This window comes from Pectinophora gossypiella, chromosome 6 (assembly GCF_024362695.1).
Source record: "Pectinophora gossypiella chromosome 6, ilPecGoss1.1, whole genome shotgun sequence".
Taxonomy (NCBI): Eukaryota; Metazoa; Arthropoda; class Insecta; order Lepidoptera; family Gelechiidae; genus Pectinophora; species Pectinophora gossypiella.
Window position 1 is genome coordinate 8,420,506 of NC_065409.1, and position 14,326 is coordinate 8,434,831.

Below are 14,326 nucleotides of genomic sequence, written 5' to 3' on the forward strand. Positions count from 1 at the left end.
CCGCAGATGGCATTAACTACTTGGCCGGAACTTAGGGAAGCAAAAGTATAATATTGCCTTGAAGTTCCGAAATATTTAGGTAAGTAAATGAATGTAAGTACTTTATCTTACAATTAATATGAATGTGCTGTTGAAATATGTGATGTGCAAAGAATACTTACGTCCAAGGGCAGCAGGTCGACGACACAAAAGGCAAATTCGATGCGCATAGACCCGACAAATCCGGGAAACAAACCGACGAATAACCTGAATAAATTATATGGCCGCAGAGCTTCCTCTACCACTGGGGCTTGCAATCAACCATAATTTAGAAGGGTTATATTAAAATAAATCGTCAGCATAATTATCTGAGCATGTAAACGAATTAAAAAACCAGGATGGCCGTATTTTACAAATTACAGCCAATTAAACAAGGAAACGAAACCCTTCATCAGTCACGCAATCGTTATTCGTTTTAGGCCTCCGTTAATTGATAATAGATAAATTACTTAAAACTCTCAAATTTCGAGATTCTATTTTTTCTCCGTTGATTTACAACACTCACGCTCGCGACTATATCCCAATTGGGGTAGTCAGAGGTACATCCATCGCAAGATAAACTAAGTAGACACATCTCACCGAGCTTTCTGTTAAAGATGTGTTTATGAAAATAGATGAATCATTTAAATCTCTCGTTTGGATTGCATGTTTAATCGTGCAAATTAGGTAGTATATAATTAACATAACATAAACAGCTTAGACACTGCTGGACACAGTCCACCCCTCAATCAATTGGAGGGGGTATGGAGCATAGTCCACCACGCTGTTCCACTGTGAGTTAGTATAGATATTTACCTACTGAAATAATTTCTCAGTCGTTACTCTACATTTCAATCAAACATACTGAACAATAATAATTATTTTACTTACCCACTGTCCTTCACAGCGACGAAACAGTTTTATACCAGAGAAAAATAACAACTGAATTTGTTTACAAAATTGTTTATTGATATTTTCTAGGCACACCTATATTTTAACATTGATAAATTACAATCCGCAAAACATTTGACTATACAAAAACTATCTATATCTAATATTATACCTATTTACATTCTATAACATTTCACTATACGTCTCATGGTATCGTCGATATGTACAATGTGTAGTTAAGTAGAAGTATTCAAGACATTTTGGTACTATTTAGCACCGGGTGAGAGCCCTCAGCGCTCCCCATTTGTCCGGCCAAGTGGTTAATGCCATCTACGGTTAATCTACAATAAATCACATCAAAAATGATACTATTTTGTAACCTACCTATGATAAGATATCGGCAACAAGGATGTAAAAGTGGATAAGTTCTAACATATTTTTTTTGATCACATAAAAGATTGAAACAAATGGAAATTTTAAATTAATAAAATGCCTATTTACATTTATTACAACAAGCTTAATCCTGCTACCAAAATAGCAAGCCCTTTGTCTGTTCGAAGAATTCTTGTTATATCCTGATCCATTACATGATGACACAAATCCAATATGAATATTAATTCATTCGGGTCCCATTTTCCAGTATAAAGTTCACTCGATTACAATCGAGTCAAATAATATCACATCGACGACTTTACGGCGCAGCAGCGTCACAAACATAAAACGGTAAAAAAATAACCACGCGGAAACACTCTATTCACAAACAATGTTTTACATAAATGAATAATTCAAACAATAACAAGTTTACTGATAACAATGTCAGAATTATTCCGGTTAAATAATCTTTTCTATAAATAAGTAGCAAGTGTGTACATAAAAATCATTCCAAGCATTGTTTTTCTATAAAGTGACGTCAACTTTAAGTACAGGGGGGGTTAAAATAAATAATGGTAAACTATACAATACTGAGTACCACACCCCATTTCCCCATAATAAATCCGTCACAATCACACCAGACGTCCCTTAAAAAACCTCGAATAAAGTCACTTAGTTGACTTCTAGGACATGTCCAAAAAGTAATAAAATACCATAAATCGTGGGACGAGGCATGAAGCAAAACGATTATTTATAGTTTTTGGGGGGTTAAAAGCGCCACATCGAAGCAATTCATCTAAGAAAGCAATATAGCTATTTAAATTTGTTTGCATTGCACACTTACTTTTATATGCGCAAATGTCAAATTGCAATATTACTTTCTCAGATGAATTGCTTCGATGTGGCCATTTTAACCCCCCAGATTTGACTAGATTTCTCAAAAAGTTGTACGTAACATCTGTCGGCATTGGTAAATCGTATGTTACACTAAACATCCTACTTACGTTTATGATTTTTAAACATCAAATAGCTAGCTAGTGCTATTTAATGATAGCACCAATAATTGGTATTAATTTAAACATCTAAGGGTACATTTTTTTTTCTATGATCTTAACAGCAAGTGCTATGTAGGCAGTATGAAGATATTAATAAGAGAAGTGCAGAAATGTCTTAGTAATTTACTCGTAGAATTTTAAGTACAAGCTTCTTATAACCGACCACAGGATATCTGAATAAGACTTGATAACACATCGAATTGTTACAAGTGAGTTAATTGATAATGTAATTATTTCATACGAATTTGATTGCTGAGACAATATAAATATCTCGTTTTTCCTACACTCCTATGACTGCTTGTATTACCTATTGTCATTATTCAAAATTGTAAAGCCCTTTTCAAGCTGTCACTGCCAGTCAAGTTATCGTACCTACTTGCTACAAAATCGCCAGAAGACCCTGATAACAAACTTCAGTAATTGAATCTTTCGACCCTTATGTTCTCCTCGCTTCCAAATGTGCGCCGCTTGCCAGTTTGTCATTCTAGGAAACAACAGTAAATCTTTCGAAGATCCCTCCCTTCTGCCTCTTCTCAACCCTTACAGTATCCTTCAACTTTGTTTAACAGTTTGAACAACAAAACCAAACACAGCCTTGAAGGATACAGAATCGAACGAGTGATATATTAGTTATCATGTGTTGAAATGTCCGGGTTATTAATTTTTCATCTTGTGACTTAAAAACTATATATATTTTTATTTTAATTAAGAGCTATTTCGTAGCGACATTCTAATCTTGACTAGATTCATCACTAACAATATTTTTGTCGCTGCTCAGGAGAAGGGAAAACTTGGTCTCGTAATATTAAAGGATAAGTGTCACAGTCCATCTTAAGCTAGTCCGGCAAATAAATAACTACCGTAATTCACTATAAATAAGTGGCAAGTGACGGAACTTTCAATATTGCTTAGATATCGCAATTAAGTAGCGGAATTGCTTTATCCTCTTCGGACTTAGCATGTTCATCATATAGATTAACTTTTAATCTCTTGGCGAGCGAGAATAGCGAATAACTTTGTTGGAACCCTTATAGGAAAATAATATCGCTTAGAAACTGGTGCCAGTAGGAAGTACTTATCCGGGAAAGTAGAATAGAACTTCCACATTATTTGATCGTACGAATAAAACCGACGGTTCATTCGTTTTTCTAGCGGAATACCTAACTGAAAGGTTAAGGGATGGGGGAACTGGCGAGGTACCAAGTCTGGAAATACTGGAATAGAGATGAGTGTGCACATAGTGAAACAAATTGATATCCTGTCGAATAATATTTCGTCTAAGCAAAAAAGAGAAAGTGTCATCAAGTTCGTTCGTCTCATTTACATAAAAAGTCAAGTAAATTGGTTTTCCCTAGGTTTCTGTTAAAGCATTTCAGTAAAATGTTATTTTTAGCCGAACAGTAGGTACTGTGACATTGTGGAAAACAGTAATTTTGTATGCACGACACGGTTCGCGCTGTAAAATGGTGTTTTGACGCCGTCACTTAGCTCGCTCTTGATAAATTTGTCGTCACCTTCGTGCTTCTCAAATCAGCTAATAAATGGATATTCCTCGCAGATTAATAATAATTGTGATTTCATAACCCGATTTTCTTAACTACCTGTAATGACCTGTATATCTTTGATCCATCGCTCATGAAACACTTTCGTTGTTTTCAAGTTTAATTTTATATACCTACTTACCTACTCATTCTTTGACACGTATTACAAAACCAACCATACATAATTACATACTTTAATTATTAACTATCGCAGTCCTGCACAGGCGACACGGATTCCGCATCGTACGGCTATTTTGGTCAAAGCCCTCGATATAAATCGCGCCGCGCGCGCCGGTACCTACCCGTGGCGCGGGCGCTGCTGATTATAAAATATTGGACGCCGTGACACAATCTAATAGGCTAGGTGATAATTGCATTGTTGTTTTAAAGTCTATAACACCATTTCATTATATATGGTCATTCCTTATTAATAAGTCAACACTCAATGTCCATTATCAAAGTCTATTTTACCCTTTTCTTCACATGAACCAGAACACAGTTACATAAAGTACGGCCACTAAATCGCAACGGTAGACGTTGCGGGACGCATGCGCTACGCTTTGGTGGTATTGGTAAGAGGGTCAGCGTCGCGCGCGGGGAGGGGGAGCACCTTGCGCGCGAGTCGCGTAAATGTCGATCGGAACTGACGACTCATGCTGCAGTACAGCACGAAGTTCACTGCCGACCCCACCAGCGCCATCATGTCCATCACCTCACCTGCGAAACAAAACACAGTTTAGAGTAAGGTCCTTATTCGACTTGTCGATGCGGTAGCGGCATCGATATGATTGCATTGTTACCGAAACGAAAACGCATTGCTCGCATCTATATTATAAGTTTATTTTAGCAACAGCAATAACAAACCAAAATACAAGGGAAAACGCGTACGGTGCGTTACTTTTACTGTCCCGACAAGTCAGGGAAAGCCTGAAACTTTAAAGAAGCTGCACCATCAACGATGCAGTATTCTATTTCCAGAAGGCTAAACGCTAAAGCAAGAAATTTTCCAAGTACGGGTTCATAGATTTCACGCCTAATGAAAACTTCATGAGGAAACTTGCATGCACTCTAAATGATATTCTAAGCATATGTTAAATTATTCAACAAAGCACGTCTGAGACACGGCATAATGGTTCCTATATACTTCACATCTCTTTTACTGATAAAGGTCTGTGTCCAACTAGTTCGGCGTTTGAAGGCTGTTACATTTCGGTTTTAACAATGAGTGCGTCCCTCTTCTTTAGGTTACACGTGGCTCGCTCCCCATGTCAACCAAAGGGTACACAACTCGACGCTGACGGTGACTTGGAGGACTTTAATGGAGGGTTAAGAGCCCTGGACTCGTACGAGTCGACCTACTAACTTTTGTCCTACAACAACGAACAAAATGTCAATGGCCAACCTAAGGGTTTAAGATGCATTAAATACCTACCAAAACATATAAAGATTAAAGACCTACCTATCCGAAGTGAAAAATATAAATCGAAAAGCGATTACATTTTGCAGGCGAATCAGAAAAAATAAGGAAAAGTTCTCGTTAAAATATCGCGGGGCGAAATCGGAAAAATCTGTTTTACATATTCAAATACTAAGATGTGTACAATTTTATTGGACATTCCTGTAAGCCGAACTGTGGTTGCAGCATTTTGTCATTTTCCTTCTCTACTTATGTAATTCAAATACACACCTGTTGAATCAGTAACTGCTTGCGTATGACAGGGCTTCTATCTCTGCGCCATTTCGTATTCAATTTTACTACACCCGCATCCTAGCTCTGTAACTACAATTTTAAATTCAAATATGCGGGCGATCACAAGTTCGATACGAATGTTCCAACTCTATCGACCCCGTCTTTCTTACAAGCTGAAACTCATTTTGCAAACTTCTACCAAAGTAAACGGACGTAATGATAGATGAATAAAGTTTACTGTTATTAAAAGCAGTTGCAATTGAACTCAATAGTACCCAGTAGGAAGTACTCGCTATCTTTGCTACTCTAAACAGCTCATACCCATCACGAAAAGCTTTTATTCTATTTCAAATTCGAAAATAGAGCAAAGAAAATATTATCTGAAATGAAATTAACCCATTTTTCACATATGGCGTATCAGTTCAGTTATAAAAACAATTTGACTGAACTTATCTAGCACAAGCGCTAGATGACGCATTGAAGCGTTCCCGGTTACCAATTTACAAATCGCTTTCACAGAGATCGGCCTGCTGTTATCCAACAAAGGCAGTTTAACTATGTAATCTATTCTATGGAGATCTCCCTACACCACTAGCATGACGTAGCACTTTCAAAGACCTGTCGCAAAACGTGACGATCCTTTCACATTTCACTCATTCGTTTGTCCAAGCTTAGCCCTAGAGACGCATTCCTTTTTGATATTAATGAGGGCACTTCCATTAAATTCCACATAAGGTCTGTCCTTTTTTATTGCAATTTTGGTCGGTCAGGGTCACACCGCAAATACGACAGACGGTATTTTCACAACATTTAATTTACTTCTAAAATAAATTTACTTGCCCTACGTTTCGCTTTTGTAGATAAGTAATTCATATTGACAATTATTTTTAATGTATTCACCACAAACACACTAGAGTAAATATTTGTAAAGCTGTATTGATGAAAATACGACTCAAGTATTTATTACAAAGAATATAAAGATGTAAATTCTTAAATTTAAAAAATACTTTACCTCGATCTAAAGATAATGTATCTATAACGAACTTTCATCCCCTCTCTCTCTCTTAAATCATTACATTTCGATAAAATTGGTTGATGTAACAGGAACCTAAGGTAATGTAGGGTACTCAGTTCATCTTGCGATGACTAGTGCAATTGAGAATTTTGGGAATGTAATCGTGAGCTTATGTCATTCGATAAAATCTTTTCCTTCGTAAAATAATCTATCTATCTATCTATATCAGCCTAAATTCATATCCAATTTAGACGTAGGCCTCTTCCTTGTTTTTCCACTTCCGACGATCTTGGGCTATAGACATCTAGCCATATCCTGCGTGTCGTACGATATCGTCCTTCCATCTCATTGGTGGTCTTCCTCTCGGTCTTGTGGTCCAACAATCTCCGGGTCCATCTTTCTTTGCTCATTCGAGCAATGTGTCCCACCCATCTCTTGCGTTCGGCAAGTGGAGATAAAATAATATCGTAATAAAAATATATGGTGTATAACAGCATTATATTTATTTGTTAACGTAATGGGGATATGTTAACCCTGTTAGAGTTTCCGCAGGCGCACGCCATTTTACTTCTTGAGAAATGCCTACCTCGGTAATATACTAAACCACAATTGCTTTCTTGTCGCAAACTTGATAAATGACACTACACCGTTGCAGGGCACAACTTGTCAAAAGATGAGCATCTTCACACAACAATGTCGACAGACCTTGTGTGTCGCACTTTTACGTCAACTTATCTCGACGTTCTTGTAAGATATAAATCATGTCACACTCACTTCAACTTGAGCTTGCAACTGTTCCAACAAAGTCGAAAATTCATTACTACTAACAATGACCTTTCAGGTCATATTATATCGATGGAAAGTTATTTTATATATACCAAGACGAGGAGAAACGAAAGCTGCCAAATGCGATAAAGTCGCGATAAAAATATCGCCTTCAGTTTCATGTCGCTGGAAGTGTGACCCGCGAGTTTTCATTTCTATAAATCTAAATTAGACAAACGCTGGTTTCACTCGCGCCTAATACTTGACAAATTACTTATCCTTATGTCGAGGTGGTAAGATATTTTATATTTCTTACCACCTCGACATAAAGCAGACGCCCCCTTGTCAGTTTCATTGATTAATGACTAGAATGAGCCGGGATAAAAAATTCACTGCTAATTGCCAAAGTTAGTTCTACGAAAATGTATTCATACCCACTGATAAACAGTTTTAACTTTGATGAGCAGACTTTAGTTTACAAGACTTGTTTGCGTAATGTATAATAAATAAGAAGTGTCTGTGCTCGATCGAGACACCCACATACAATAATCATTTAGCATGAAGAAGAAGCATTAGTAACAGGCACAAGCTGAGAGGCTTCAGCGTCTGTTCTCAGGGTGACGAAGGTGTGACGGTTGTTTTTTTTTTTGTGACTTATTGTAGATTTGCCGCAGATGGCATAAACTACTTGGCCGGACAAATGGGGAGCGCCGAAGGCTCTACCCGATAAACGGTTGTCTTCTACCGATTTTTGTGTATGCCCAAATTACGGACATCAATTTTATTATATTCGGAAAATATTGTATGATGTCTTTGATGTGTTAATTGTTAAAAGGTTACATAAAATATTATTATACAATTTTTTAAACTAAAAAATACTTTATTTACCAAACATGCAAACAAATACATTAAAGTTGACAAAACAATTAGTATTTATTCATCAAATTGTTACTTACTAAAATATATAACAAAGTAAAATTAAAAACCTACATTAAAATACGTCAAAATACACAAATATATAATTTAAAAAAAAAGCATATCAGGCGTCAAAAAGCCCTCCGGAAAGCGAGCCCCGCCCGAACGTACCCTTGCAGCGTTGCCTCTCCCTTTATTATATTTATCTTTTAATCTAAGCAAGCAAACGGATGACGTAGATTTTCTTTAGTAGTAAATAACTAGACATGTAGTACAGTTTACCTCTTAGCCGGGTGTAGATTGAAAAGAGATTCAATAAGGCAGATGTCGGCGGCAGATATATCAGAGAACGTGTCAAAGAACATTATCATATAGGAATAGTAATATATTCCACGTCTAGTGTGTGTTTCTTTCAATCTAGTATCAAGCGCCTAGACGAGTGGAACGTTAAATTTTAATATCACTGTGTGTTATATCTTATAACCAACTACGCCTTATAACTGCCTGCGTGTTACAGGGTCCATTATGTCTCGAAGATACCTACATTCATAAGAGCACATTATTATCTATATCAAGGTTTTTAAGCCAATTCTATACTTTCCCACTATATAAACGATACCACAGTAAATATCATAGCCTAACCTGATTTAGTCAAGTAAGTAGGTATTATACCTACTCACCTAGAGCGAAGCCAAAAATAAGGTCAATGAGCCTGTTGATAAATATATGGAAGAAGCAAGCGAAGTGTGACAGGATCGAATCAATGGAATTCCATAATCTTTGCCTACCCCGGTGGGAATTAGGCGTGAATATGTACATGCCTGTAAAATATCTAACTTTTTAATCGTTTTATCTATTCCGCACCCACAAAGCTATTTATTTATTTAGGTATTTCCTAATCCTAAAAATCCAAAAGTCATCAGAAATCTAAACAACGAGTACTTACATCTTTACCCGAAAACACTGTAATTTAAATGAAAATTAAATTTAAGTACAGTCCGTTAAATTACGTATTGAATCTGAAATACTGATTACTATTATTATACGTATAATTACGTGTAAGTTGTTTACTTTATAATGTATAATTAATTAAATACTGGCTCCGTAGCTCAAAGTTGAAATACGGAGAAAGACTCGCTTTAATTTATGAACGCCTACACAATTATGAAAAGTTAATACAAATTAATTGTTTCTAATGTGAATTTATTTAGGAAAGCAATATGGCTATTGTTTGGTATTATACAGAGTATTACTGACATCGTAACGAATACTGAGGGGGATGATATCGGTCATGATTAGTTTTTTTAAATTATTTTCAATTCTATACTTTTGCGATGGAAAATTCCACTTGATATACAGGTGTTAGTGACAACTTTGGGAGATGTTTCTACCTATTATTCTAAGTTAATATCAAAAGGAATTTCCTATCGGAAAATTCCACTTGATATCAACTCCGAATCATGGTGTAAATCATCTCTCAAAGTTTTAATTACGATGTCACTAACACCCTGTATATACATAATATACCTTATATTAACTACGATTACTTTCCTAAATAAATTCACATTGTTAGCTAAAGAACTAATATAAAATGTTTCCAAATATACGTAGTTATGTTATATAAACATAACCTTTAGCGGGGTTTTATTATACAAAGCGAGAATTTAGTTGGGTAATAAAAATCAATTAAAATTCTCGTTTAAAGTCATATAATCATAAACCCAATCTAATAATAATCCTCCACCAACCCGCAGTGGAGCAGCGTGGTGGAGTATGCTCCATTCCCCCTCCGGTTGATTGAGGGGAGGCCTGTGCCCAGCAGTGGGACGTATATAGGCAGTTTATGATCGTTTAAAGTAAAATTGATAAATTAACACAATGGTAATTTTGGTTGAAGGGCGTAGCTCTTTCTTAGTAATCATTTCTTAGTACCCTGGCACTAAAACAAGTACCAATTTGATTAATTACCAACCACTTAGACTGCCTTCCATATATTAATCTATCTAGACTGATTAACCCGTAATCCAGCCCTACATCCTGACATTCCCGATAAATTGTTGCCCTCTAATTGTCAAAATTCAATGAAGGACTTTTCAGGCTACGTTCTCCATAGCACATACAGACAACACCAACCATAGCAACCACCATAGCAACCATAGCGCTGTACAGAGTTGCCTTCGTTTAACCTTCTAATTTCACGTATAACAGACATGTTCATCATTTAACTTTGTTTTTGGGTATAAATGTTGACCCTTGTTATTACGCCCAGGCAGAACACGTCCTGCACCCATTATTATTCTTATTATTAACATAATTCTATACCATATCTGATCCAAGCAACAAATATTTTTGCCATTATATTATATTTTTGAATAATTATGTACCTACCTATTTTTTTTTACGTGACTTATTGTAGATTTGCCGCAGATGGCATACTTCGCCGGACAAATGAGGAGCGCTGAAGGCTCTCACCCGGTACAACGTTTAAGACAACAGGCCTGAGGGCGCCCAGTTAGACGCGAACCTAAATATACGGCTCAGGGCGTCGTCTAAGAGGAAAAATATTTGGAAGAATTAATCGACCTTAGTGGGTCGATAGCGATAAGCGCTGAAGGCTCTCACCCGATACAATGCAACAGGCCTGAGGGTACCCAGTTGGCCGCGAACCGCGGCTCAGGACGTCGTCTGAGAGAAAAAATCTTTGGGTCGATAGCGATAAACGCTGATTGAGAAAAATCGTCGACCACGCCGGCGAGGTCGGTATCGGGGTCCTGAAATATTTGGTGTCGCGAATGCTTGGCTGCCTCTATGGCTAGAGTAATCGGGTCGTCGGGATCGTATATTACGTCCTTCTAAGTACCTACCCGAGCAATGAGAAAATAGGTAATTATCACGTGAAAACTTTACAACGCCTATATTATCTATAATATTGTTTTTGGAACGTACCCTGAAAAGTCCGTCATTGATCCTACTTAAAATAGCTTGGCTTGTTATTAACAAACAAAATACAACTAATTAATAATTCCAAATGAACCGAAAAGTCATGTCAACCAAAAGTAATAAGTTAAATATTAATTAGGTACATTGTGAAATTGATATTTCATATAGTGCAATTAATCTGATGATGGTGGTTACTTTATCAGCTTGGTACAAATTTGCTTCTCAGAATAGAATCTATTATACCTACCTAAAATATCAGTTAACTTTCAAATATTTATATTTAGTGAAGAATAAGTCAATATCGCATTTAAATTGCGCATTTGCTACAAATACTGAATACCAATCCCCCAAGTAATAACACAATTTCGAGACTCCTATTTTAGACAACCTGTTCTTGTAACAAATATTTGATAAAACTGCGGGAACATTTCAAATGACAGTTCTCTGGTGACGTGAAGCACTGAGTACACTTTTAAAGAATGCTGCCATTTGTATCATGCCAGTACGAACATTAGGGACAACAATATATAGTACACTTACTCCTAAGTAGCTTTCACGTCGACGTGTCTACGAGCAGATGCTCGTAAAATGTACAAATTCAATCAAGAGCGCTGGTTTTTCACGTTTTTTATACGACTTTAGAACATTATAGGAAAATATAGATAATGTTACTCAAAGATGGAATGGGTGCAAAGGATTTTGTTTCGATGTTGTTTGTTATTATATGTACTAGTGAATTTAGTGTTGCATTTTTTTCCAATAGAATGAAAATGTTAACTTTCGTTGAAAAAAATTAAATAAAATTTTTATTGCTCAAAGCTAAAAAGTCATAGAAAGGCCGAAAATCCGCCTTTTTTGCCAAAGGTTTTACAAAGTCTACATCAAGCCCTAGATTCTTTAAGAAATCTATATAAGTACTTACACAAACACTTCTAGGAAATCTACTTCTGGGCTGTGAAGTAGAATACCAGTCTCATCAAACCTTGTGTCAGGGTTATGATTCAGCCGCCAAAGGCCCCTGACACATGTAACGATTACTCACTTACACCAGTAAATAGTAACCGGGAAATAGTTACCGGGAGGAAATCTAAATACCTAAAAATAGAGTTAAAAAAAGGAAAGCTCGGTGAGGCTTGGGTACTTAGTTCATCATGTGTTGGATGTACCTGTAACTAGCCAAATGCAATATAATCGTGAACTTATGTTTTGTACCTAAATATGCGTGTAACAAATTGAATTGGCCAATCAGAAGCAATAACGTCGCAGTTTCGCAACTGAAGGACCATCTACGTACACCTCCGTCCGCGTTTTTCAAAATGGCGATCGTGCCCTGCCGTCGGTCACAAACCAGTCTAAGGGGTGACCCCTCAGTATTATAAAACAAACTTTTTGGTACTTTAATATTTAAAGTAATATTTTAATTATGTACAAGTACATACAACATGTGATTGTAATCTGTCACTTTTTGTCTAACAGAAGGGTCGGTAGCTTATAATATATTATGTAACCTACGGGAGTCGCGTATCGTCATAAAATTCGTGTTCGGCCGCGATTTAAAAATGATATCTCATCGTGATAGGTCAGAAATTCGATGGCATTTTCAAATAAACTTACCGGGAAATCCTAATACAGAGCCGATTAGCATTCTCTGCACTACGCGACTTTTTGAAATAACTATGATTTTAGTATTTTTGCTGACGTACCTATGTATGGCACTGTAATTTATTTAAAAGTGCAACCAAAAAATTATCATTTCCGACTACTTATTTCGAAACTAGGTATATCAACCAAATTATATTGTTTGTTTTTACCACCGGTTTTTTTTTCTCTTCTCTTTGTTATTTAACATTGTGTGAAACAAGCATTTCAAAGAGTCTAAATCGGACCGACAACTAGGTACTATAGATAGAACAGTCATCAACTGAATATTTGAACAGTTTCGTTCTTCCATTCTCATTTGTTCCCTAATAAACAAGCCGAATGACTTACAAAGGGAATACTTGTAATATTACTTACATAAAACGTGACAGGATATGTACTACATAACAGAAATGTGTCACAAAAAAATATTGCAGTCATTTGTGATTTAAGAACGTGAAGTAAATGTAGGTAAATATTAATAGATAAGATTATCCTTTCTGATACGGCGAGATCTTTTGGCAGGATCCAATGACGCGGTTCAATTCAATTTGAATAACTAAGTCTTCAATTCAATTAAATATAATTAAAGGCTTAATTCGTCGCCTTATGGTGAAACCCTCGTCAAATTCAAATGTGTTTCTTTTTTTTTACAATAATTAATTAATTTCAATCTGCGTCAAAATTTTAACTACAATTTTTTGCCTAAATTTATACTAGCTTGCGAGGTTTTCATAACAAAAAAATCAGACCGACTGTGATTTCAAACAGGCGCTTACTTGATTTTCAGTGTAAGGCGACGAATTGGACCTTGCACGGTACAACGTAAACCATAAAGTCTATTGTTAATGCAATTTGTCACAGGACATAAATTGAAATTCTGTTGAATACTTTATTGCGATGCATGGTTAATATATTTAAATGCTGCGGTTTGGCGGCTTTTATTATAAATTAAAACAGGGTTATACTCAAAACGGGAATTTATTTTGCAAAAACACAGTCAGTAATCAGCCTTCAACTACAGACACTTCGATAATGAGTTTTAAGTACTTACATAATTTAACATTTCCTCAGAAACATACAATGTTCTTTCATCATTTTCCCATTGACTTGGTTTAATAATAACTTTCGGATTACTTACGTTATTAAACAAATCAGTGGCTTATGACTTATCACACTGAATCGTTGTTTACCTGGTGGCGGCACCTTATTGTCTATTACCTCTATAACTTACTTAAATATATGTAACCTATACTATACATAACATGTTACTGCGAATCGTTACTTTAGACAAAAAAATGTGTAGAAATCAAAGCTTCAATACTCTATTATTGAAAGTTTTAACAAGAGTTGTACGCCTAACTAAATTGTCCGCTGTTCAGAACATTTCAACTTTATACTACACTGATAGGATGGCTGTACAATCGAGGCAAAATGAAATTTTTTTTTAATTTATAGGTAAATTAATAAAATAAACATTAATAAA

At 35.9% G+C, this 14,326-nt stretch overlaps 1 protein-coding gene across 1 annotated transcript in view; it reads right to left on the reverse strand.

Moving 5' to 3' along the window:
- Positions 1–965: 965 nt before the first annotated feature.
- Positions 966–14,326, reverse strand: part of LOC126367915 (G-protein coupled receptor dmsr-1-like) — a 49,392-nt gene continuing 36,031 nt past the window's right edge. The window contains exon 4 of the mRNA XM_050011717.1: positions 966–4,594. Within this exon, the coding sequence (XP_049867674.1) occupies positions 4,431–4,594 (164 nt within the window). The 3' untranslated portion in view covers positions 966–4,430. The remainder of the gene's footprint in view (positions 4,595–14,326) is intronic.